The 27,407-nt window shown below is 43.5% G+C and overlaps 1 protein-coding gene across 1 annotated transcript in view; it reads left to right on the top strand.

The window, feature by feature from the left end:
- SELENOI (selenoprotein I) overlaps positions 1-27,407 on the top strand; it is a 1,061,441-nt gene that overhangs the window by 490,036 nt on the left and 543,998 nt on the right. The window contains exon 7 of the mRNA XM_044062854.1: positions 3,748-3,796. Coding sequence (XP_043918789.1) covers positions 3,748-3,796 — 49 coding nt within the window. The remainder of the gene's footprint in view (positions 1-3,747; positions 3,797-27,407) is intronic.

The following is a 27,407-nucleotide window of genomic DNA, read 5'->3' as shown; positions in this document are numbered from 1 at the left end:
TACTAAATCTAGCAAATCAACAAAACCCTGATACCTCCAAATTACCTACTCCAAGCTCCATTCCTCCCCCCTTCCACCTCGAACCTATACCCACCTCCTATATCTCTTCCTTGCTTCAAAAATTAAAACCTACTACCCCCTCAGCTGATAAATTACCAGCAGAATACCTCCAAATAGGTGCCAAAGCCATTGCCTACCCCCATCTCCATACTGATCAACAGAACCATAAAAGAAGGCACTATCCCATCTATCTGGACAATTTCACACATTATTCCTCTTTATAAAGGTGGTGACTCCATTGAGTTTTCCAACTTTCGCCCCATAGCTTTGCTATCTCCACTTGCAAAAATAATGGAGAAATGCATCCACAAACAATTACTAAACCACCTACTCTGCCATAATCTCCTAGCTAACCGTCAACATGATTTTCGGCCATTCCACAGTACTACCACAGCCTTGCTATCCTTTACTAACTGTATCAACAAAAATCGCAAAGAAAATATTCTTTCTTCAGCATTCTTTGTAGACCTGTCTAAAGCCTTTGACATGGTCAATCATCAACTCCTCCTCCACCGTTTGAAGTCCCTCTCTTGACAATCCTGCTATAAACTTGTTTACATCCTATCTGGAAAACCGAAAACAAGCAGTTCTCTGGCAAAACCATCTTTCAGACCTCCTCCCCACCTCCATAGGTGTCCCACAGGGCTCTATTTTAGATCCACTACTGTTTTCCATTTTCATAAATGACCTTCATCTCGCTACTCCACATTCAACCTGCATTCAATATGCAGATGACACAACCATCATTTGTTCTGGCTCATCCCAAATTGAACTTCATTTATTCACACAAAAAGCCTTCGCCCTATAGAGCAATGGTTCTCTAACCACTGGCTCCTCCTTAACCAAAAAAAAAGCAAACTTTTGCTCTTTACACCCACTCACTTGTCTCCCTCTCTTCATTTCACACTCACATCCAGCAATGGTACCCTTATCTCTCCAGACCCCACCACCATACTCCTAGGAATAACAATTGACAATCAACTAAAATTTGACACTCACATAAACACAACAATAAAATCTACTAACAGAAAACTCGGATCTCTCTATAGAATCAAATCTTTCCTGACACCGGAAGCCAGAACCACAATAGCTAGAACCCACTTAATCTCTACCCTATTATATGCTTCCCCCATGTACATCAATCTTTCTAAGCATAATCTTAACAAACTAGCTACATCATATAACAATATTGCCAGATTTGCTACAACTCTCCATACAGGACTCATCACTGTCTGAATCTTAAACAACTAGGCTGGCTTGAATTACCTCACCTAATACAATTTAACCAACTTACAATCGCCCACAAAGCCCTATACCATCCCAACAACACTCCAATGATCTCTACCCTCATAAGACCATACAATAACCTGAGGAATCTACGCTCCTCTAATAGAATGCTGATTCATACTTCCTTATCAAATAACTTAGCAGGAGACACCATATTCTCTAATTCAGTTGGCAAAATATGGAATCTCCTACCACAAGACCTTACAACCATAACCTCACTCTTTTCCTCTCTAACCACTGGCTATGCTCTTGCAACAACCCTGACTAAACGTTTTTTTCTGTATTTATTTGATTTTTAAACTAACCTTTCCTTCTTAATTCCTAACTCTGTCACTCCTGAGTACTACTCACCATGCTTGATTGTACTAGTCACTTTTTATATAGTCATTTTTCTAAATTTTACTTAATCTGATGCTGTAATACTCTATCTAAGTGCCTTTCTCAAATCTTTCTACTTTTTTTAGCCTTTTTTAAACTATTTTCAAATTTTATATTAGATGTTTCTGTATGTCCTATTTAGTATGACTTTACTGGAGCTTTTCTCCCCGGGCCTCCACTGAAAATGGACATGTATCCAGTTGGACTAGCCCAGTCAACAAATGTAAAATAAAAAATAAATAAAAACTACAACTGCAGACTTAAAATTTCTTTCCTGGAAAATAACCTTCCTTTTAGCAATCGCTTCAGCTAAAAGGATATCTGAATTGCAGGCCCTTATGGCAGTGGAGCCTTTCATCATCTTTCATGCGGTCAGGGTGTCACTCAGGATCAATCCATCATTCATGCCTAAGGTGATATCCAGTGTGGCTCTTAATCAGTCCATTCATTTGCCAACTTTCTTTCCCAATCCACAGAACAAGAGAGCAGATTCTGCATTCATTGGATGTACACAGACAACTTAGATTCTACTTGGACAGGACTAAATCTCAAAGAAAATCTGAACTGCTGGTAGCATTTGCTGCAGGGGCAGAGGGGAAGGCTATTTCAAAGAAAAATATTTCTAAATGGATAAGCCATTGTATTCATTTCTGTTATAAGCACCATGGAAAACCTATCCCCCAGGGGATCAGATCTCATTCCTCCAAGGCTGCATCTACTTCAGCAGCCTTTCTTAGAGGTGTTCCTACCAGGGATATTCTAGAAGTTGCTACGGGGAGTTCAGGTCATACTTTCACCAAGCATTATCACTTACCAATTTTCTCTAAATCCAGAGCTGGCTTTGCCACTGCTGTTTTGCAGGGCCTTATAGCTGTTCCTAATGCTGTATAAATCCATCCTCCCAACCTTAGCTTTGGGAATCTACCCAAATGTAATGACTGCAATACACTCTAACATCTACATTTATGGTAAGTGTACACAACTGTACTTTACCTGGTCAAACTCACACCTTTGTGTTTCATTAGAAACTGGACATTCAGTCCAGATCTAGGACGTTTTGTGGCTCCACCATTTTGTGAAATATTCTCTCCTGATGACAGTTTGTCAGGCTGGGAAATCTGACCCACAAGTTGAGGCAGATAGAAAAGACATTATCATAAGAAAGTTATGCACTTAACTGTAATGCTAGATCCATGTTTTCTTTCACCCATCTCAACCATTCTTCCCTTCAACCCCTTCACATTGTAACTGATCAATTTGTGGCTGTAGGAATACTGGTCCAAAGTCTATTGAGATTCTTTGGTCTAATCTTCAGTTTTTGTTAAGGGGAATCTTTATGTGCAGGCTAGGTATGGTTTGGCAAACTTGACCGAGAGGAGATTTAGGCATGCAGAGCATTATGAAAGAAGAGGTAGAGCTTCAGAGCTGAAGATTGTAAAGTGCCAGCTTTGAATCCAGATAACCCACAGGCTTAGATGGATGGAAGAAGACAGCATGGATATAGTGTGGTACATTTATTTGATTTTAGGAAGGATCTTCATGCATATTTTTATAGTTGTTTAGTAAATCACCTGAAAACATTACAGATAGCCAAGTTTTTCTAACATGCATTTCTCTAGATTTTTTCTTTGGATGCAAAATTAGATTTCCGTACACAAACACATGACCACTGGTGGTTGCAGGTGCCAACAGATATGCAAGTAAACCACATCATCAAGTTGTATGCCATTTGGCAAGCACTCCCATCACTTTCCATTTGAGATAGTCTGATATACTAGTAAAAAATATCAGGAAACTGTGAACTATTTGATAGATTTTCACATCTCTTTCCATTCAAGGAAAGAATAACATTGTGAACTGAGAAGCAATTCAGGTAATTTGGTTTCTTAAAGACTAAGCAAGATAATCTGCCTCATTGTTTATAATTGCGTATTATATTTGGCAACTGTTTCTAAGAATATATGAATAATGCCAGTTTTTAGGTTGTGGCTTTAAAATAGTTTGTTTTTGTTTGTCTTCTAGGTTTTGCATTCACTGCAACTCTTCCAATGAGTTTATATAATGTATTTAAGTAAGTAGATAATTTTCTTTTTTAAATTTACTATCTTAAGTGTTTATAATACAGGTGTTCACTTGTTTTTAATTTAATTTTTTCTGCATTCACTCCTCTAAACTATGCTGTTGGGCAAACTCACATACACAAAATATATACAATTGTACATCAGCCCAGATGAGCTAATCATGATTGCCAGAATGTAATTTCTTTATTTCATTATGTCAAAAACATTTGAGTGTTGTGGTAAATGAAAAAATAAGTTTTGGATTTTTTCATTTTCCTTATGGGTTTTCAGTTTTAGCTTTTCAGATCTCTTTAAACAAAAGTGCCTTTCCACTGGTAATGTCATTCCTTCAAAGTATTTGTAAATCATGATTTTGAAAGCATCATACATTTTTCAGTAAGCCAACTGTTTTTTCTAATCAGAATATACAGAAAATTGTGATAGAAGCAGTAGTAGTAGTAGGCATATATTTTCAAAGACAAGAAACCTGGGTGCAGTTTTTTAGTAAACCAGTTCAAGGGAAATTTATTGACGATAACTACAAATTAATGTTAAAACATAATAGTATGTATTTTTAATTTTCCTCCCAAGGAACATTTCTGCTGTGTATCTGTGAGTTGAGTTGGAAGTTGTTGCTGGTGGATGCCCCTCTTCTGGACAAATATGTAGAGCCTGGGAGCTGAGATGTGCCAAGCTGCAGGCACTGATGCCTTTTACTTCCTTTTTGCCTCTAAAGTGTCCAGTATATCTTTCCATTTGTCTGTCTTTAATTTTGGTTGATCTGCATACAATGACAAAGTAACCATTGGTCTTTTTCAGTGTTATATTGTGCTTTATGTTCTGTACTTGTTTATGCTGTGTGTGTTTTTCTTTTCTTGTCTTTTTAGTAATGTCCCTGAAAATACTGTCATTTGTTATTGAAGGAGACAAATCTCCCCTAATGGCTATAACTTGTAGTACCTGTCATCTGTGAGAAGATCATAATATTTGATCAGTGGAAGACTTTTTGTGAGAAAACTTTGGAAAAGACATTAAACTGACTTACCATCTGTTTGAGTTGGTGGAAGGCACAGGTGGACATAGATGTAAAATAAATTCCACTGCACTTGTAGAAAAAGACTAGGTAAACTACAGATGTTATTCATAATTATCTGTAAAATAATTTAAAAACTTATTTTCCCATTTTATAAAAATCTAAAGTAGACTATCCTTAAATCTGTTAATGTCCATCACACAAACGTAATTATCTGTCCTTACTACCTTTTTTATTTAATTTTTATGTTCTTGGCACCTTTTAGTTCATAACCAAATTCTTTTTTTTCCCATTTTAGTTATGTATGTTTTGTTATGCAAGACAGCTTCACATTTCCAGTCCAAATAAACCATAAACATCTCAGAATAATTTTTATCAGTAACTTATTTCAATTCAGTGTTTATATTTGCACAATGCACACACTATCATTCCCATAATTGTGACTTGATTTTTTTTTAAACTGTGGCAGTTAACAAATTCCAAGCCCTCCAGTCCATAAATAAGTACTGAATATTTTTTCCTCACCATTTTTTTAACCAATTGTTATTTTTTTATTTGTAGTTTGCTAACTATGGTGGAGTGGTAGCTTATTTGTATTTCATTCATGCCTTTGCTGCCAGTCTTTCTGTTGATAGTCTGTAGATTAAGGCCTTCCAGTTGTATATGTCATGTCTGTTCCTGTAATCAAGCAAACATCTCTCTTCTGTACTTTCTTCTACAGAACTATTCATTTTGCCTCTTGCAAACTGGCGCTAGTATACTTATTCTCTTGTCATCTGGGTTATGTCTTTCTCTGTGGTGAATACCTTCAAGAGCACTTTCTCCTGTAACATATTCAATATCTTGATCATATCTGCTGTAACTTTATCTGAGCCTACTGCTTTCATTGAATGATGTTCATCGTGCATACAGCTGCAGTCATAACAGATGGGTTCTCCTGCCGTCAGGCGGGTCCTCGGTCGGCCGAATTCCAAAGTCTAGGTCCGGCATCGGTTGTCGTCGCTTCTTCCCTGACGTCAGTGCGACAGGGGTATAAAAGAACCAGCCGACGCCATTTTCTTCAGTCTTTCTTGCCGCGCGGTGCCCGAAGCAGAAGCAGTTCGCAAGTGCTGGTCGGCCAGCTCCTGAAATTACGAAAATTTGGAAACCGAAGTCTTCTTGAAAGCTAAGTACCCCGTTGGGGAAACTTTTCTTGCCTCAGACCGATGTCAGACAAAGTTAATAATTGTATTTCTTGTGGGAAGCAAATACCGCATAAGGATTTCCATTCCCTCTGTATACCTTGTTTAGGCCCAGATCACAATGTCTCGGTCTGTCGCTTTTGTGCTACTTTCAACAAACGCACCATTAAGCGTCGGGCGGAGTTCGCCCAGCATTATTTTGGAAAAAACATTTAACTACGTTATATCGTCGGATACCCCGACTACATTTTTGTCTAAAAAAACGCAAAGATAAGGATCGACACACTAGGTCCGCGGCCTCTACCGACACCACGCCAAAGCCGACTACAAGTGGTCCGGTTCTCAGGGAGGCGCCTACGCAGCCCCTGACTACCGACGACACTTCATTGGCGGTGTCTCCTGTGCCCGAGGTCGCAGGCTCCTCTGCCCACACCCAGACTACAGATACCGAAGCCACTCCTGGAGTTGAAACTCAAAATGTGGATAGGTCTACCTCCACTCAAGGTGTCTTCAGACCCTAAGAGACAAGCTACACAGGGCTCATCTCCAGGCCCCATGCCTAAAAAACAGATGCTTAAAATGGCTGAGGATTTAATTTCTCTTATCGGGGGTTCTCAACCTCCACCGGACTAAAGGCCCAGAGTGGAGGAAGAATCCCCCTCCTCTGATCAGGGCTTCATTATTTCAGAGCACTCTGATGATCAGGAACATTCTTACTCCCCTTTTGAAGACTCTGATGCAGAGGAGTCCATTCCTTCTGTATCCCCCCCCAGAGGATTATTCATTTGGGGAAACTTTGCATACCTTAAGGGAACACTTCCACTGGGAAGGCCAGGATTTTTCAGATTCCAAGAAAAGGCTTAGGGAATTTCTCTTGCTACCTCAGCACAGGCCTCTTGCTATACCCCCTGTCTTGGACATCCTAGATGATGTTTACTCGGAGGCCTGCCTTAACCCGGATTCTCTGCCTCCAGCCCCAGTCAAGCCTGACAGGTACTACAGGGTTCCTTACTCTCACCAATTTCTATACAAAAGCCATGCTGCTGACCCAGAAACCATCTCGCAGGGCCCCAAGGGAATTGAGGCCTCCACTGCTAAAAATCCATTACCTTCCGAGAGAGATTCCAGATCCTTAGAAAGGTGGGGAAAAAAGGTATATACCTCTGCTACCTTAACCATGAGGGCCTTAAACTGTCAGTTCCATATGCTAAAATACCAACAGTTTTTGTTATCACAATTGAAAAGTAAAATGTCACAACCTGAACAACCAGACTTGAAGGAGTTGCAGGATTTGATGCATAGTGCAGAACAAGTGGGTAAGCATACCTTACAATGTGGTTTTGATGCTCTAGAGGCCTCATGTAGAGCTGCTGTTACAGGATCAGTCATACGTAGACATGCCTGGCTCAAGGAACAAACCTTGCCTGATCATGTCAAAGCTAAATTACTAGATACCCCTCTACAAAAGGATGTATTATTTGGGGCTAATGCTGAGGAGGTATTAAGGAAAATGGAGGAAAAGGCTAAATCAATGCAAACTGTGAAAGATTTTCTACAGGTACAACCCCCACGTTTCAGTAGAAATTGGCCTTCCAAAAATTGGTCCTTTCCAGCCATGGACAGACCCTAGAGAGGTAGATACAGGTGCCCGAGGGGCAGAGGACAATCCCAAGGATCGTTTAGAGGCAGACAATGGCAAGCTCCTACACAAAGAGGTGGTGAGGATAACGCGCAATCATTCAGAAAGCAAGCCCAATGACTTTCCCCTTTGCATGCCAAGCAAGATTCAAATGGCAGCACCCTTAGGAGGAAAACTGGCATTATTTTCAAAAAATTGGCATATTGTCACAAAGGACAAATGGATCCTGGACATTATAAACAGAGGCTACAGATTCCATTTTCCCACCCTTCCAAAAATGAGAGGCATGCCAAATCTGCCACACAATCAAAGGGCAGAGGCACAAAAGCAAATTATAGATCTTATAGACATGAAAGCTATTCAAGAGGTACCTACGCATGAACAAGGTCAATGATTTTATTCCAGACTATTCCTGGTACCAAGGAAGGGAAAAGATTGGAGACCTATATTGGACCTATCCATCCTAAACACTTTCTTAATCGTACCAAAATTCAAGATGCTCACATTACAGCAGCTTCTTCCCATGCTGGGCAATGAGTCTTGGCTGGTAACATTGAACCTCAAGGAGGCATACCTGCATGTCCCAATCAGACACAATTGCAGAAGATACCTCAGATTTCTTGCAGGTTCAACCCTTTATCAATTCTCTGCATTGCCCTTTGGCTTATCTACTGCGCCCAGAGTATTCACAAAATGCCTGGCATCAGTAATTGCCTACTGCAGACTTCAAGGGATACAGATATACCCATGTTTGGACGACTGCCTGATCCAAGCGGACAGCAAGCACATTCTTCTGAAACATCTGGCTTTTGTAATAAGGTTATTGAATTCTCTGGGATACACAGTCAACAAAAAGAAATCGAGGCTAATACCCTCTCAGAAAATAATTTTCCTGGGTGCCAACTTGGACACAAACACCCAGATGGCCTACCTCACGCCAGAGAAGCAGGGGCAACTAACTCAGTACTTCAAAGCACTAGCAAATTACACCAGGCTGACTGCAAGGAAAATCCTGCAGGCTCTGGGATTCATGGCATCTTGCATCCTACTAATCCCATGTGCAAAGCTGCATATGAGGAAACTTCAATGGTACCTGAAAAACCTATGGTCTCAACACAGCCACAGTTTGGAAACAATAATACCACTAATTCCATGTCTACAAAAGGAATTTCTGTGGTGGGCTCAAGCATGCCAAACAAACACAGGTCTCCCATTCTGCAAGCCTCAAACAAATCAAGTCATCACAACAGACGCCTCGGACTACGCCTGGGGGTGCACATGGCAGATCGGTGCATTCAGGGCAAATGGTCCCAAAAAGAAAAGCACCTTCACATCAATCAAAAGGAAATGCTAGCAGTAACAAATGCCATTACAGCTTTCAAAGACTTTCTGCATCCAGGTCAACTATTGATAAGGACAGACAACACCACAGTAATGTGGTACATAAACAAACAGGGAGGAACCCATTCATACCACCTGTGCAGGCTGGCCATGTCACTTTGGAACATGGCCCTGGAATTACAAATCGAACTTCAAGCACAATACTTGCCAGGCAAGGAAAACACGCTGGCAGACAACCTAAGCAGGAATATGACAGATCCACACGAATGGAAGGTGCATCCAAAAGTTTTTACAGAAATAATCGAAGCATGGGGAAGGCCAGACATAGATCTCTTTGCCTCCCACCAAAATCACCAATTGACAAAATTCTGCTCAAGGATTTTCCATCCAAAGGCCTGGAGAGTGGACGCTCTCTCTTTCAGTTGGACATCAATGACAGTTTATGCCTTCCCACCTCTTCCTCTGCTGCCCAAAGTTCTATTGAAAACCAGAGCAGACAGACCAAAGATGATTCTCATTGCTCCAGACTGACCAAGACAACACTGGTACCCACTCCTGAGAAGCCTGACCCATTCTCCACCATGGCCCCTGCCTCTAATGCCTCTTCTCCTGACTCAGCACAGCTTCAAAACTCTTCACAGCCAGCTTAAAACTCTCAATCTAGCCGCATGGAAGATTCCTTAGCATCACAACAGACCCTACTCTCCAAGGAGGTGCAGGATGTCATTTTGGAGGCTAGAAGGCCGTCAACTAGAAAAGCTTACTCTGCAAAATGGAAACGGTTTTGTGTCTGGAATGAGAAAAAGGGTCAGAATCCTGGAAAACCTGAATTTACCACAAATACTACAGTATCTAGCTGAACTGCTAAGCAGTGGACTTTCATTCTCCTCCATCAAAATCCATGCCTCAGCCATTTCTGCAGAATACAACACTGATCCACCCTTATTCTCTCACCCTCTCTTTAGACAGTTCCTCAGAGGGGCTAAGAATCTAAGACCCCCAAGGAAACAACCAATACCTGCTTGGGATCTCAACTTCATTCTAGAAAAACTGACTTTGCCTCCTTTTGAGCCAGCTGCCTCATCAGATTTGCAATATTTATCCTGGAAAACAGCTTTCCTTCTGGCTGTTACCTCAGCTCGTAGAGTTTCAGAACTACAAGCTCTCATGGCTGTGCAGCCTTTTATCATCTTCCATCAGGACAGAGTTTCTTTACGAACCAACCCGTCCTTTATGCCTAAAGTGGTATCCAGGGTAGCTTTGAATCAGGCCATACACTTACCTACCTTTTATCCTAATCCTCAAAACAAAGGGGAGAGATTACTACATTCCTTGGACATCCACAGACAACTACGTTATTATTTGGACAGAACAAAGCCTTTCAGAAAATCAGAACAGCTCTTTGTGTCCTATGCTGTAGGAGCTCAAGGAAAGCCAATTTCCAAACAGACCATCTCAAAATGGATAGCCCACTGCATACGCTTTTGCTATTCTTTTCATGGCAAAACTGTACCTACAGGCATCAGATCTCACTCCACAAGGGCCACAGCTACCTCCGCAGCTTTCCTCAGAGGAGTTCCTACCAAAGATATTTTGGAAGCAGCCACTTGGAGTTCTGTGCATACCTTCTCCAAGCACTACCACCTACCATTATACTCCAAAGCTAGAGCAGGCTTTGCCACTGCAGTCTTGCAGGGCATCCAGGCTCCTCCTAGTTCCACCTAGTGCCTACCACCCCTTTCTTAGCTTTGGGATTCTACCCATCTGTTATGACTGCAGCTGTATGCATGATGAACATAGTACAGTTTTGTACCTACCATAAATGTAGATGTTAGAGTGCTAATACAGCTGCAGTCCAGGTTTCCCTCCCTCCTTCCCCTCTTGGGACAGGTCTATTGGCAAACACCTCCTCTTGCATCCTGATTGGGGTATTCTTTTATGGTGTATTTGCTTGCAACTACTGTATTTTGATTTTATTGCATTGCTTTATTATATAAATTTATGTATTGCCTTCCTTCTGGGGGCACCTGACATCTGGGGCAAGAAAAACTGAAGAAAATGGCGTTGGCTGGTTCTTTTATACCCCTGTCGCACTGACGTCAGGGAAGAAGCGATGACAACAGACGCCGGACCTAGACTTTGGAATTCGGCTGACCAAGGACCCGCCTGACGGCAGGAGAACCCATCTGTTATGACTGCAGCTGTATTAGCACTCGAACATCTACATTTATGGTAGGTACAAAACTGTACTTTTTCCTTAGTGCAGTTCATATTTCTCTTACAGTGGGTCCCCCTTCCTTTTCTGTTGTAGATTGTCACAGTGCAGTTCAGCTTCTTTTTTTTTTCCATTCAGAAGTTTCTTGAAGTACTACTTCCACCTTTGATGTCCTCCGGACTGCTTAGCAGATTACCAGCATGCCTTACGAATGGCATCTTCTGAGTCACTTTCCAGAAGCTGATAGCTGTTCTATGGTGTTATGTTCTTTGCCATTGTGATTGCTGTCTTAGCCTATTCAAGCCTGGTCCATCTTTATGTCCTACATTATTCCTGTACATCTCCTTTCATTTGATAACTTCCTGGACTTGCACGTTCCACCAACAGCATTCAGTCTGTATCTTGTTTCTGTATGTGTCTTGACCACAAATCCGTCTTCACACTTGGCATGTTGAGTCACTGATGATGTGCTATTCCTTTTTCCTCTTCTTGCTGAGGTGCTAGAGCCCTGAGTATATCCTTGAACTCCTGCGGTTTTCACTCTAGTCATCTCCCAGGTCTATTTTTCTTGATCTTAGAGCCTTCTCTGACCACTGCTTCCTGCTGATTGTGGCCAGCATTGATTTATGCTGGGGGTGAATGCTTCACTTGGACTTGCTGTTTGCAATGTGTGATTTGGCCCTGATGCTATTTCCTTATTAAGGGAAAGCTCTATCTTAGTTGTATGTTTGCCACTTGTGTTCTTGCAACTGTCTCAAATGGAGAGCCATGTGTGAGCCCCAGATGTTCTTCGTGTTTCACTGTTGCAGTCATTACATTTGGGTAATCTGCTGGCAGATTGCCCTCAGTCGACCTGATTAACAAGGTCTTGGGTCCTGCGTCAGTTGCTGTCCCTTCTTCCATGATGTCAGGTCGTCAGGGGTATAAAACATGCAGCCGACACCATTACACCAGTCTTTCTTGCCGTGCGGTGCCCAAAGCAGAAGCAGTTCGCAAGTGCCGGTCAGCCAACTCCAGAAATTTTCGTTTTTGAGTTTCAGATCCGAAGTCTTCAACTAAAAAGCTAAGTACCCCGTTGGGGAAACTTTTTCTTGCTCATTACCGATGTCAATTAAAGTTAATAATTGCATTACTTGTGGGAAGCAAATACCACTTAAGGATTTTAATTTGTACTGTATTCCTTCCCTAGGCCCTGACCACAACGTACCTTGCTGTCAGTTTTGTGCTTTATTTAATCAACGCACTATCAAACGTCGGTACATTTTTGCTTCTAAATATTTTGGCTCATAGGTTCATAGGTTCATACTAGGCTATCTGCCCGAGGGCATTTATAAGCCTAGCCCATAGTTTTGTGGCTTACGCCACCCCTTTTATATGGGGAACTATACCCATTATTTTGCTGTGCCTCTGTCTAGCAGTGACACTGAGGTAATCCCTGGAGTATATCTGCGATCTCCCATCCATTGGTCAAGATTTCTCTTGAACAAGGCCAGCGAGGTCCTCTGCCTCACATATACCGGGATTTTGTTCCACAGCATAGGGAGTCTTTGGGTGATGAATCTATCCCTCCAGCACGTCCTATTAATAGCCGTGTCGAGGTTTAAGTCTCCCGCCCTTGTGGCTCTGATGGATCTAGATTTTTTGAGGTGAAGCATGTTCATCAAATCTGGGTTAGACATGGCCTTGTATGTCAGGCAAAGGTCACCTCTGAGCAAGCGGTAAGCGACTGAATAGAGCTGGAGTTCTTTCAGTCGGGCAGCATAGGACAGATTTTTGAGACCCTTTATCCTTTTGGTGAGGAACTTTTGTGGCCTCTCCAGCTGCTGCAAGTGTCGGGTCAGATACATTCCGAATGGGGCATTGTACTCAATCATTGGTCTGATGAGTGATGAGTATAGGGAGACTATGACCTCCCTTGATCTAGATGTGAATCCCTTCATGATAAGGTGGGCAATGTAGAAGGTCTTCCTAACTACTTTAGCTACATGGGTCCCCAGGTCCCTGATAACTTCTTCTGTGCTCAGAGGATTACCACCTATATGGTAGCTAGGGGTAACCTTGTTTTTCCCGAAGGGTATGACTATGCATTTTTTGGCATTTAAATTTAGGCCATGGCTCTGCCACCAGTCATCCGTTTCTGTGAGGCCCTTCTGAAGGATATCTGTGTCAGATGTGTTTTCAACTACGGCGCCCAGTTTGCAGTCATCTGCAAACTTTGTCAGCCATAACCCTCCTGTGTTTGCTTGTACTTCGGAAAAGTAGATGCCAAACAAGAGTGGGTCCAGGACTGAGCCTTGTGGGACACCACTTGTGACAGGCTTTGAGTCTGACATGGCGCCAGCAACTCTGACCCTGTGGGTTCTGTCACTCAGCCAGTTTGCAACCCATCTTGTGATGTATGGGTTAACATTTAAGCTGATGAGTTTTTCAATGATACCCGAGTGGGGTATTGTGTCGAAGGCCTTCGCCAGATCGAGGTAGGCTGTATGGACTGCCTTTCCCTCATCAATGGCTTTGGTGACTGTTTGAAAAGTCAACCAAGTTTAAAAGGCATGATCTGCCTTTGACAAAGCCAAACTGGGTTGGATCCAAAGTCTGCAAATTCCCTATGTCTTTATTTATGAGGTCCATTATGATCTTCTCCATAGCTTTGCAGATAAGGCTTGTCAAGCTAATGGGCCGGTAATTTCCAGGGTCTGTGGAGGCACCGTCTTTGTGAAGTGGGACCACAGTCGCAGTGCGCCACTCCTGAGTGCGTATCCAGAGGTGAGACTATGATTAAACAGCTGTCCTAGCTGTGGTTTTAATTCCTCGTTGAGTTAGGAGCACACAGCCTGGGACACCATCAGGTCCCATGGATGCTGTGTTTTTTGCTTTGGAGAGAGCAGTTCTCACTTGGGCATTTGAGATGTTTGGGGGGCTGCAACCATTTGGTATAGATATCTCTCCTTTTGGGGGGTGGGAGAAGTTTGCACTGAACCTGTCAGCCAGTATGTTGGCAATGTCTGTAGGATCAGTAATCTTCACATCATTTTGAACTAGTTCTGAGCATATCTGGGAGTTTCCTCCCAGGTTTCTAACTATAGCTAAAGAAGGCCTTATGATTGTCTTTTGAGTCTTTAGCTGTTTTTCTCTCAAAATTTGCTTTGGATGATTTTATGAGAGCTCTTAGCATTCTACTTATAGTGATCAAAGGTGTCTTACCTTTTAAGGATTTTGCTCTATCTTGTAGTAGCTTCCTCCTTTTGTTGTAGAGTTTGTTTATGGCTGGGGTCCACCAGACTGGACGCTTGCCCTTGGTACAAAGAGTCTTTGTTTTGCTTGGGATTGCCTTATCCATGCAGTCCTGCAGGTGCTGGTAGAAGGCATTTGTAAGTGATTCAGTGGCTTGAGTACTGTTTTCCGCTGGCTCGCGGGCCTTAAAGGAGACCACACTAGTCTATAGAAGTGTGAAGTCGGCTTTCGAAGTTTTTACTGTGGTCTTTTTTATTTCAGGTGGGGGTGGGATGAGGACCTCCAGCAAGATTAGTTTGTGATCTGATCTCACCAGTGAGGGGTATACTTCCGGTGTTGAACATTGTGCTCCCATGTTCGTGATGATGAGATCAAGTATGTTTTCTCCTCTTGTGGGGATGGTGACTAGTTGTTTCATGGCATTTGAGTTTATGAATTCCAGGAACTTTTGGGCTAGGGTGTTTGGGCTTGAGTAGTGTTCCCAGTCTATATTAGGGTAATTATCCAGAAATGTCGTCTGTTAGCAATCCGACTACCGGAACACCTAAAAAAAAGCAAAGAAAAAGACAAGACAGGCTGTTGAGGTCCAAAACTGCCGACAACGCTTCTCCTAAGCCAGTCGCCAGTTCGCCAGTACTCAGTGAGGTGCTTTTGCAGCCCCTGATACCCGCTACTTCTGATTTGCAGGCCTCTACTGAGACCCATTCGGAGTCCGGTATGCAGCAAGATGCTTCAATTGTGGAACCCGCGGATGTCTACCTTGGATGGGTCCGGATCCGCTGTGCAGGCACCAGCTTCTGAGGGTGTTTTCAGGCCTACATATTTGTATATTAGACCGACACCATCTTCAAAACTAAGGCCAAAATCTCAACCTATGCCTAAAAAACCGAAGCCTGGGCCTCATGTGCAGGCCCCTATGCCTAAAAAACAAATGATCAAAATGGCTGATGATTTAATTACTCTGATCAGGGGATGCCAACCCCCCCTCCCTTCTAAGAGGCCTAGGCAAGACATTGATTATGAATCTTCTGAACAGGATTCAGTTTCTTCTGACTCTTCTAATGAACAGGAATTGTCTATACCTATTTATGAGGACTCTGATGCAGAAGATTCCATTCCTTCTGCTTCTCCCCCTGAGGATTTTTCTTTTCGGGAAACTTTACATACCTTAAGGGAACATTTCCACTGGGAAAGTCAGGATTTCTTTGAATCTAAAAAGAGACTTGGGGATTTTCTTCTTCCTCAGCATAGGCCTTTGGCTATACCTCCTGTTCTAGACATTGTTGATGTTTTTTTCAGAAACTAGTATGGCTCCTGATTCTCTGCCTCCAGCTCCTTGTAAGCCAGACAGATACTACAGGGTTCTGCCTCCTACAAATTCCTTTTCAAAAGTCCTGAAACCATTTCTCAGGGTCCCAAGGGCATTAAGGCTTCTACTGCTAAAAATCCTACCCTTCTGATAGAGATTCCAGGACACTGGATAGATGGGGTAAGAAGGTTTACACTTCTGCAACCTTGGCAGTCAGGGCTTTAAACTGTCAATTTCATATGCTAAAATATCAACAGCATATCATGGGACTGCTTAAACAAAAAATGATGATAATTTCTGACTGTGTGGAAAACAAATATTTACAGGATTTATTGCATTCAGCTGAACAAGTTGGAAGACATACTTTGCAATGTGGTTTTGATTCTTTGGAGGCCTCTTGCAGGGCTGTTGTAACTGGGTCTGTGCTAAGAAGGCATGCTTGGCTCAAAGAGCAAAATTTACCTGATCATGTTAAAGCAAAATAGTTGATGCTCCTTTACAACAGGACCTTCTGTTTGGTAATCAGGCTGAAGAAATTTAAAAAAAGATGGAAGATAAAGCTAAATCTATGCAAACTGTGAAAGATTTCTTACAAGTGTAACCTCCAAGATTTAGTAGGCACTGGCCTACTAAGAACTGGTCCTTTCCAGTTCCTTCGAGAGCCACTCAAGTCAAACCCAGACATTCCAAAGGCTCCAGGTTTCAGTTACAAGGAACTTTCAGAACAAAACAATGGGGTGCCTCCTCTTCCAAATCTGGAAACAAGAAGACACCTCCCTATGGTAAGCAGTCTCAGTGACTTCCCTTTACACTTACCAAGCACTTGCCTTTTAGCCGCCCCTTTGGGGGGAAAACTGGCTCTTCATGCAAGAGACTGGCAACTTATAACCCAGGACAAATGGGTTTTAAATATAGTATCCCAGGGATACAGATTTCATTTTCACATGTTGCCAATTCCAAACAGATGGCCAGACCTGCCCCCAAATCAGTGGGCAGAGGCCCAGAAACAAGTACTTTCCGTCATGAGCATGGGGGCTATTCAGCCAGTACCGTAAAGGAAAAGGGACAAGATTTCTCTTCAAGACTTTTCCTGGTACCCAGAAAAGACAAATCATGGCATCCAATTCTGGACTTATCTACTCTAAACACCTTTCTGGACATTCCAAAATTCAAGATGCTGACTCTTCAAAAGTTGCTTCCTATGCTAAGCAAAGATGCCTGGTTGGCAACTCTAGATATAAAAGAGGCTTACCTGCATATCCCAGTCAGGGGAATCTTGCAGAAGATACCTCTGCTTCAAAGTATGGCTACTTGCATTACCAGATGTTCATCGTGCATACAGCTGCAGTAATCACAGATGGGTTCTCTGCCGTCAGGCGGTCCCTCGGTCGGCCGAATTCCAAAGTCTTGGTCCGGCATCGGTTGTCGTCGCTTTCTCTTCTGACGTCAGTGAGGCCAGAGTATATAAGACACAGCCGACGCCATGTTCTCCAGTCTTTTTTGCCGCATGGTGCCCGAAGCAGAAGCAGTTCGCAAGTGCCGGTCGGCCAGCTCCTGAATTACGAAAATTTTGGAAACCGAAGTCTTCATTAAAGCTAAGTACCCCGTTGGGGAAACTTTTCTTGCCTCAGACCGATGTCAGAAAAAGTTAATAATTGTATTTCTTGTGGGAAGCAAATACCGCATAAGGATTTCCATTCCCTCTGCATACCTTGTTTAGGCCCAGACCACGACGTCTCGGGCTGTCGCTTTTGCTCTACCTTCAATAAACGCACTATTAAGCGTCGGGTGGAGTTCGCCCAACACTATTTTGGTAAAGCTTTTGATTATAAAATGTCGTCGGACTCTCCGACTACCGTTTTGTCCAAAAAAACGCAAGGACAAGGACCGACACGCGAGGCCCCCGCTGACACCACGCCAAAACAGGCTACATGTGGTCCGGTTCTCCGCGAGACGCCTTTGCAGTCCCTGATTACCGACGACACTCCTTTGGCGGTGTCCTCTGTACCCAAGACCGCTGGGACCTCGGCCCTTTCCCAGACTACAACCACCGAAGCCTTTGCTAATGTTGAGCCTACTAATGTGGACAGGTCCACCTCCACCCATGGTGTCTTTAGACCCTCATCTTCTTTTTCAATTAAGGCCTTTACTAAATCCAAAGCAGCCAGGCATCCCAAGAGGCCTGTTGCACAGGGCCCATCTCCAGGTCCCATGCCTAAAAAACAGATGCTTAAAATGGCTGAGGATTTAATTACTCTTTTCAGAGGTTCTCAACCCCCTCCAGACAAGAGACCCAGAGTGGAGGAAGATTCTCCCTCTTCTGATCAGGGATCCATTTTATCAGAACATTCTGATGTAGAGGAACACTCTTACTCCCCGTTTGAGGATTCGGATGCAGAGCAGTCCATCCCTTCTGTATCCCCTCCTGAGGATTTTTCCTTTGGGGAAACCTTGCACACCTTGAGGGAACACTTCCATTGGGAAGGCCAAGACTTTTCAGATTCTAAGAAAAGACTTAGGGAATTTCTTTTGTTACCTCAACACAGACCTCTGGTGATACCCCCTGTTTTGGACATACTTGATGATGTTTATTCGGAGGCTTGCCTTAACCCGGATTCTCTGCCTCCTGCACCAGTCAAACCTGATAGGTACTACAGAGTACCTAACTCTCACCAATTTATCTTCAAAAGCCATAATGCTGACCCTGAAACCATTTCACAAGGCCCCAAGGGATTGAAGGCCTCCCCTGCCAAGAATCCACTTCCTGCAGAAAGAGAGTCAAGATCTTTAGAAAGGTGGGGAAAAAAGGTATATACCTCGGCCACCCTAGCCATGAGGGCCTTAAATTGTCAGTTTCATATGCTTAAATATCAACAGCTCCTGTTATCACAATTAAGGAATAAAATGTCTCAACCTGAACAACCAGATTTGAAGGAGTTACAGGATATGATGCATAGTGCAGAACAAGTGGGTAAACGCACTTTACAATGTGGTTATGATGCCCTAGAGGCCTCAAGTAGAGCGGCGGCTACAGGATCAGTCATTCGCAGACATGCTTGGCTTAGAGAACAAAACTTGCCTGATCATGTGAAAGCTAAACTTCTAGATGCTCCCAAAGGATGTGCTGTTTGGTACTAGTGCTGAGGAGATACTACGGAAAATGGAAGAAAAAGCCAAATCTATGCAAACTGTCAAAGCCTTTTTACAGGTCCAACCTCCACGTTTTAGCAGAAATTGGCCTTCAAAAAACTGGTCCTTTCCAGCACTGACAAGCCCCAAAGAGGTAGATACAGACGCACAAGGGGCAGAGGGCAATCACAAGGATCATATAGAGGCCGACAGTGGCAAACTCCAGCACCAAGAGGTGGCGAGGACAGTGCACAATTCAGGAAGCAATTTTTGCAGGCAAAGAAATATTCAAATATATCCATACCTGGACAATTTTCCAATTCAGGCAGAAAACAAGGACACTCTTCTAAACCACCTGGCGTTAGTAAAAAGGGTTCTAACTTGTCTAGGGTACACTATAAACGAAAAGAAATCACAACTGATACCCTCTCAAAAAATTACATTCCTGGGTGCAAGCTTGATTACAACTGCCCAAATGGCTTTCCTTACACCAGAGAAGCAAATTCATTTGGTAACTTACTTCAAACAGGTGGCCACAAAAACCCTGCTTTCTGCAAGGCAAATACTGCAATCCTTGGGGTTCATGGCCTCCTGCATCCTTCTAATTCCATATGCAAGACTGTATATGAGGAAACTTCATTGGTACTTAAAAAGTATATGGAGTCAGCATTGTCACAGCCTGGAAACAATGATTCCTGTCATACTTTGCCTGCAACTAGAGTTCCTATGGTGGGCAGAGGCCTGCCACCAAAACAAGGGACTGCCATTCACACCACCCCCTGCCGCCCTAACCCTAACTACAGGCGCATCAGACTATGCTTGGGGGGAACATCTGGCAGGGAAGTGCATTCAAGGCAAATGAAGCCCAAATCAAATGCACCTTCATATCACTCAAAAAGAAATGCTAGCTGTGCAGAATGCACTGACAGCCTTCAAGGGCTACCTCCATCCAGGACAATTAATGATAAAGACAGATAACACCACGGTTATGTGGTACCTAAACAAGCAGGGGGATACGCACTCCTACCTCCTTTGCAGACTAGCCATGGCATTGTGGAACACAGCCTTGACCTATCAAGTACAACTACAAGCTCAATTCCTGCCAGGAAAGCTGAATACTCTGGCAGACGAACTAAGCAGAAATCTCATGGACCCACACAAATGGAAACTTGAACCACGGATTTTCAACATGTTGACACGCAAAAGGGGGAGCCCAGACTTTTGCACAAGAACTCATCACAAAAAAAGCCTGGAAAGTGGATGCTCTATCCCATCAGTCTATGCCTTTCCCCCTCTGCATCTGCTCTCCAAAGTAAAGTCAAACAGGACAAACCAATAATGATTTTGATTGCTCCAGACTGGCCTCGCCAACACTGGTACCCACTCCTGCGCAATGTCACACCTTCCACCGTGGCACCTGCCTCAGACACTTTACTTACTGTCTCAGCAGAACAACCAAATTCTGCAAACTCAGCTCCAAACTTTGAATCTTGCAGCATGGCTAATCACCTAAATTCACCCTTTGCATCCCTCAGCAAACCTGTGATGGATATCATTTTGGAGGCGAGAAGGCCTAGTACTAGAAAATCTTATGCTGACAAATGGAAAAGATTCTATGCATGGAATCAGTCTCAAGGGATAAGCACAGCAGTGCCCAACATTCCTCAGATTTTACAATACTTAACTGAGATGCTTCACAAGGGCCTGTCCTTTTCTTCCATAAAAATCCATGCCTCAGCCATTTCAGCTCATTACAACACAGAACCTCCCCTCTTCTCTCATCCTCTGGTAAAGCAGTATCTCAGAGGGGCCAAAAACTTAAGACCACCCAGGAGAGCTCCAACCCCTGCCTGGGACCTCAATTTTGTATTGGAAAAGCTCACTCTCCCTCCTTTCGAGCCAGCTGCTACTGCAGACTTAAAGTTTTTCTCCTGGAAAATAGCTTTCCTTTTAGCAGTCACTTCAGCTAGAAGGATTTTCAAATTACAGGCTCTTATGGCAGTGGAGCCTTTCATCATTTTTCATGCGGACAGGGTATCTCTCAGGACCAATCCATCCTTCATGCCTAAGGTTGTATCCAGTGTGGCTCTTAATCAGACCATTCATTTGCCAACTTTCTTTCCCAATCCACAGAACAAGGCGGAGCGGATTCTGCATTCATTGGATGTACACAGATAACTTAGATTTTACTTAAACAGGACAAAATGTCAAAGAAAATCTGACCAACTTCTGGTGGCATTTGCTGCAGGGGCAGAGAGAAAGGCCATTTCAAAGCAAACCATTTCCAAATGGATAAGCCATTGTATTTGTTTCTGCTATATGCACCATGGAAAAACTATCCCCCAGGGGATCAGATCCCATTCCACCAGGGCTGCATCTACTTCTACAGCCTTTCTCAGAGGTATTCCTACCAGGAACATTCTAGAAGCTGCTACCTGGAGCTCAGTTTATACGTTCACCAAACATTACCATTTACCACTTTTCTCTAAATCCAGAGCTGGCTTTGCCACTGCTGTCCTGCAGGGACTTTTATCTGGTCCTAATGCTGTATAATTCCCTCCACCCAACCATAGCTTTGGGAATCTACCCAAATGTAATGACTGCAACAGTGAAACATGAAGAACATAGTACAGATGTCCTTCAAGGATGCATCTGCAGTCCTAACATATGGGTTGTCCTGCCTCAGGCAGCCCTTCGGTCGGCCGGATTCCAAAGTCTGGGTCTGGCCTCGGCTGATGTCGCACTTCACCCGTCATAGCTGCTGTGAATTTCTTGCCACACGGTGCCCGAAGCAGAAGCTGTTCGCAAGTGCCGGTCGGTCAGATCCAGAGATTTCTACTACCGAAGACTTCTAAAAAGCTAAGTACCCCGTTGGGGACTCTTTCTTGCCTCAGCCGATGTCAGAAAAAGTAAATAATTGTTTAACTTGTGGGAAACAAATACCTCATAAGGATTTCCACTCTTACTGCCTTCCTTGCTTAGGCCCTGACCACGACGTATCAGCTTGTCTAGCCTGTGCTTCCTTCAACCGACGGACACTTAGACGTCGGTCGGAGTTTGCAGAGGAGTTTTTTGGTCCCACTTTTGCTTACAAAATGCCGTCGGAGACCCCGACTTCACAATTAGCTAAAAAGCGTAAGGAAAAGGACCGACACTCGCGGGCCGCGGTTTCGGCCGAAACCACGGTTAAGCCAACCGCGAGTGTCTCTGTTTCGGCCGAAACCGAGTCCTCGGTTCTTCCTTCGGCCGAAAGCTTGCCTCCGATAACCGAGGCCTCACACAGCATGGCTGAATCCGCTACTGAACTTACCCCTGCTGTAGCAGGCTCCCAGGATTTATCAGATACTATTCCTTTAGACATATCTACTCCTGCACGTGGAGCTGCTAGGCCCCCTGCATCTATGTCCATCAAGGCTTTTTCTAGGGCTAAAGCAGCTAAATCTTCTAAGGCCTTGCCTGCTAAAACCCCCTCACACAGGCCTTCCTCCAGTTCCCAAATGCTCAGCTTGGCTGAGGATCTCATTTCTTTGATCAGGGGATCCCAACCTCACCCAGACAGGGCCTCTCAACCCCCTCCAGAGAAGAGGCCTAGAGCAGAGCCCCCGGATCCTGTTTCTACAGACTATTCCTCGGATGATTCAGAAAACTCAGGTCCTCCAGAAGGCCCATATTCTCCTTATGAGGATTCTGATGCAGAAGACTCCATTCCTTCTGCCTCTCCTCCTGAGGAATTCTCTTTTGGGGAAACCTTGCATGCTATGAGAGAGCATTTTCAATGGCAGGGCCAGGATTTTTCAGATTCAAGGAAAAGGCTAAGGACCTTTTTACATTTACCACATTATAGGCCTTTAGCCATTCCTCCAGTACTTACAGTTGTTGATGATGCTTATAATGATGCCTGTTCTGCCCCTGACTCTCTTCCCCCGGCCCCTGCCAAGCCCGACAGATATTACAGGGTCCCGGACACACACTTTCACTTGTATAAGGCTCCTATTGCAGATCCTGAAACCATTTCACAGGGCCCCAAAGCTGTAGCAGCTGCCTCTGCCAAAACCCTCCCTCTGAAAGAGAATCTAGAGCATTAGAGAGATGGGGTAAAAAAGTTTATACTTCTGCTACTCTTTCGGCTAGGGCCTTAAACTGTCAATTCCACATGATTCAGTATCAGGAATTTTTGTTAGATCAGTTAAATAAAAAACTGTCCTCTCCTGAACCTATAGACCGTAAGTCCCTTCAGGATTTGGTACATAACACTCAGCAGGTCAGTAATCATTCATTAAAATGTGGCTATGATGCACTGGAGGCTTCCTTTAGATCAGCTATGACTGGAACAGTGATTAGAAGGCATGCCTGGTTAAAAGAACAATCCTTACCAGACCATGTAAAGTCAAAGCTTCTAGATGCTCCCATGGAGAAACAAAGTTTGTTTGGTTCCCCTGCACAGCAAGTGCTAAAGAAGGTGGAAGAAAAAGCAAAATCTGTCCAAACAGTCAAGGATTTCTTACAGGTACAGCCTCCGAGGTTTAGTAGAAATTGGCCTTCGAAGAATTGGTCCTTTCCAGACACCTCCAGAGCACAGAGAGGCAGAAATAGGCGCCCAAGAGGCAGAGGTCAATCCAGAGGTGCCTACAGGGGACGTCGGTGGCAGCCTAACAACCAGAGAAGTACTGCCACCGACTCAGCTACGACCACCACCACAGGACAGACACAATGACTTGACTCTGATACCGCCTACCAGGGAACAACTGCAAGCACCCTTAGGCAGAAAGCTTGCCTTATTTTCCGTAAACTGGCATTACATTGCAGGAGACAAATGGATTTTACAGACAATAGACAAAGGCTACAGGTTTCACTTCCACACTCTACCAAAAAAGAGAGGAATGCCAAACCTACCACCAAACCAAAAAACAAACGCTCTAGCACAAATCAACCACCTACTAAGGATGAGAGCTATAGAAAAGGTACCGCCTATGGAACAAGGGCAAGGATTTTACTCCAGACTTTTCCTGGTACGAAGGAAAGAAAACCAATGGAGACCTATTCTCGACCTGTCCGCTCTGAACACATATCTCATTGTTCCAAAATTCAAAATGCTGTCCCTACAGCAACTTCTTCCCATGCTGGGCAAGGAGTCTTGGCTGGTGACTCTAGATCTCAAGGAGGCATACCTGCACGTCCCTATACGACCAGATTGCAGAAGATACCTCAGATTTCTTGCAGGATCAGAGCATTATCAATTCTCAGCATTGCCCTTTGGCTTATCTACTGCGCCCAGAGTATTCACAAAATGCCTGGCATCAGTAATTGCTCATTGCAGGCTTCAGGGAATTCAAATTTATCCATACCTGGACGACTGCCTGATACAAGCGGACAACAAGACCAAATTAACAAAAGATTTGGAAAAGCTTATACAACTACTGCAAGCCCTGGGTTACACAGTCAACATGAAAAAGTCAAGGCTGGTACCATCCCAAAGGATAACATTCTTGGGTGCAGAACTGGACACATCAAATCAAATGGCATTTCTCACAGCAGAAAAGCAAAAGCAACTACCACTCTATTTCATGGCATTAACAACGCAGAACCAGCTTACAGCAAGGAAAGTCCTGCAAGCCCTGGGATACATGGCATCCTGCATAATATTGATTCCACATGCCAGGCTACATATGAGGAAGTTGCAATGGTACCTAAGGAATGTATGGTCTCAACACAAGCACAGTCTAGAAGCCCAGATTCCAATAATCCCATGCCTGAAACAAGAATTCCTGTGGTGGGCTCAGGCCTGTCAGTTGAACAGAGGTCTGCCCTTCCACAAACCTCACCCAAGCCAGACTATCACCACAGACGCCTCAGACTTAGGTTGGGGGGCACACATGGTGGACAAGTGTATACAAGGCCTATGGACACAAGACCAGCTGAACCTACATATAAATCAAAAGAGATGCTGGCAGTGAAACAGGCACTTCATTCCTAAAATCAGTATCATGCTAATAAAATATGAGACCTTTTTTCCCATATTTTCGGTTATTAATATTTTTGTTAGTTTGTTTCAGAAGTATTTATGTGCTAGTATATGTTTTATAGCCACAAGCTTAAATTATTCCATGATGTCTTATGTGGTTCTAGCCAATTTGTGGCTATATAGAGTTTCATCAGCAAAAAATATTCATACAAATAATAGTTTTGATCTGAAGCTCTTCTGGGAATGTGTAGAATCATAAATTCCCATGACAGTGTAGAACCTGTTTGATCTGCACAGTATGGACAAATTGGGAGAAATAGGTTAAATTTAAAATCATCAATTAGTGTACATCAGTTTTGAAAAAAAACTGTTACTGTTACTTTTTTACCCCAATACTCTGAAAGCAAATTTTTGTCCTGAAATTTCAACTTATTTAAATTTATATAATTTAGTGTCTTGTTGGATAGCTTGCACAATTTCAGAGCACTTATCCACAAATCCGGGCAGGTTTAAAGTTTTTATTAAAACAGGCACTTCTGACATTCAGACCTTTTCTTCAACAAGGTCATTTGCTGATAAGGACGGACAACACCACAGTCATGTGGTATATCAACAAACAGGGAGGCACACATTCATATCCTCTATGCCGGATGGCAATGGACCTGTGGAATGTGGCCCTGAACCACAACATTCAACTCCAGGCCAAATTTGTGCCAGGAAAAGAAAATTCACTAGCAGACGCCTTAAGCAGAACTACCACGGATGCCCACGAATGGATGCTGCATCCAGACATCTTCAAAACCATTACAAAGAATTGGGGACTACCAGAAATAGACCTGTTCGCATCCCCACACAACCACCAATTGAGGAAATTCTGCACAAGGACATACCATCCACTGGCTTGGAGGGTGGACTTCCTATCCTTCAGTTGGGAAAACCTGACAGCATATGCATTCCCACCTCTTCATTTGATGCACAAAGTGCTACTGAGGATCAAAGAAGATCACCCAAGGATCATCCTGATAGCTCCAGACTGGCCGAGACAGCATTGGTACCCGCTACTGAGGAGTATGTCTCGGACACACGCATGGCCTCTACCTCTAGTTCCTTTACTACTAACACAGAACAACTACAAGATCCTTCATCCAAACTTGAAAACACTGCAGCTAGCTGCTTGGAATATTACATAAAGCAAAATAACCCAGACTTATCTCAGAGGGTTAAAGACATTATCCTGGAGGCTCGCAGACCCTCCACAAGGAAGACTTATTCAGCCAAATGGAAAAGATACCTCATTTGGAGTGCAACAAAAGGAGAAAATGTATCATTAGCAAACATAGCTAACATCCTGGAATACTTAGCAGAACTTTTCCACAATGGCCTGTCTTACTCCTCCATTAAAATTCATGCATCAGCAATTTCAGCAGAATACAACACGGATCCTCCAGTCTTCTCTCATCCTCTACTCAGGCAGTTTCTGAGAGGAATTAAAAATGTAAAGCCTCCAAGGAAGCCATCTTTGCCTACATGGGACCTTAACTTTGTGCTGGAAAAGTTAACACTTCCCCCTTTCGAACCAGCAGCAACAGCAGAATTACAGTTCTTATCTTGGAAAACTGCTTTCCTGCTTGCAGTCACTTCAGCAAGAAGGGTTTCTGAATTACAGGCATTGATGGCAGTGCAGCCCTTCCTTACCTTCCATCAGGATAGAGTGTCCTTGAGAACTAATCCTACTTTTATGCCAAAAGTGGTCTCCAGGGTATCATTGAACCAAGCAATCCACCTGCCAACATTTTTCCCCAACCCACAGAACAGGGGGGAAAGACTACTACATACATTGGATGTACACAGGCAATTGCGCTATTATCTGGACAGAACCAAGACCAACAGAAAGACTGACCAGCTTCTGGTAGCGTATGCATCAGGAATGGAAGGAAAAGCGATTTCAAAACAGACAATCTCAAAATGGATAGGAAATTGCATTAGATTTTGTTACTCCTTTCATGGAAAGACAACTCCAGAAAACATCAGACCTCACTCCACAAGGGCTACAGCCACTACTACAGCTTTCCTACGAGTGGCTACCAAAGACATTTTAGAAGCTGCTACTTGGAGCTCCGTGCATACATTTGCCAAGCATTATAATCTACCTTTATACTCCAGATCCCGAGCAGGTTTTGCAACTGCTGTTTTGCAAGGGATCTTATCTACACCATAATCATCTTAGTGCCTCCACCCCAGTTTGGCTATGGTATTCTACCCATATGTTAGGACTGCAGATGCATCCTTGAAGGACATAGTACAGTTTTGTACCTACCATAAATGTAGATGTCCGAGAGGTATGCATCTGCAGTCAGGATTACCCACCCTCCTTCCCTCTGTGGTACTCCTAGGGTATTTGCCCATCTTGTAGTTAGCTGGGGGAATCTATTATGGTGTATTTGTTTGTATATATGTATATACATGCTTATATTGTTTGCTCTCTACTGTTTGGAACCATTTGCATTTATCCAAATTTAGCCTTCCTAGAGGGCACCTGGCATCTGGGGCAAGAAACACTGAGGAAAATGGTGTCGGCT

Source organism: Protopterus annectens, chromosome 2.part1 (genome assembly GCF_019279795.1).
Source record: "Protopterus annectens isolate FY-2018-M chromosome 2.part1, PAN1.0, whole genome shotgun sequence".
NCBI classification, from domain to species: domain Eukaryota; kingdom Metazoa; phylum Chordata; order Ceratodontiformes; family Protopteridae; genus Protopterus; species Protopterus annectens.
The sequence above is the reverse complement of the archived record's forward strand: the minus strand, read 5'-3'. Positions and strand labels throughout refer to the sequence as shown.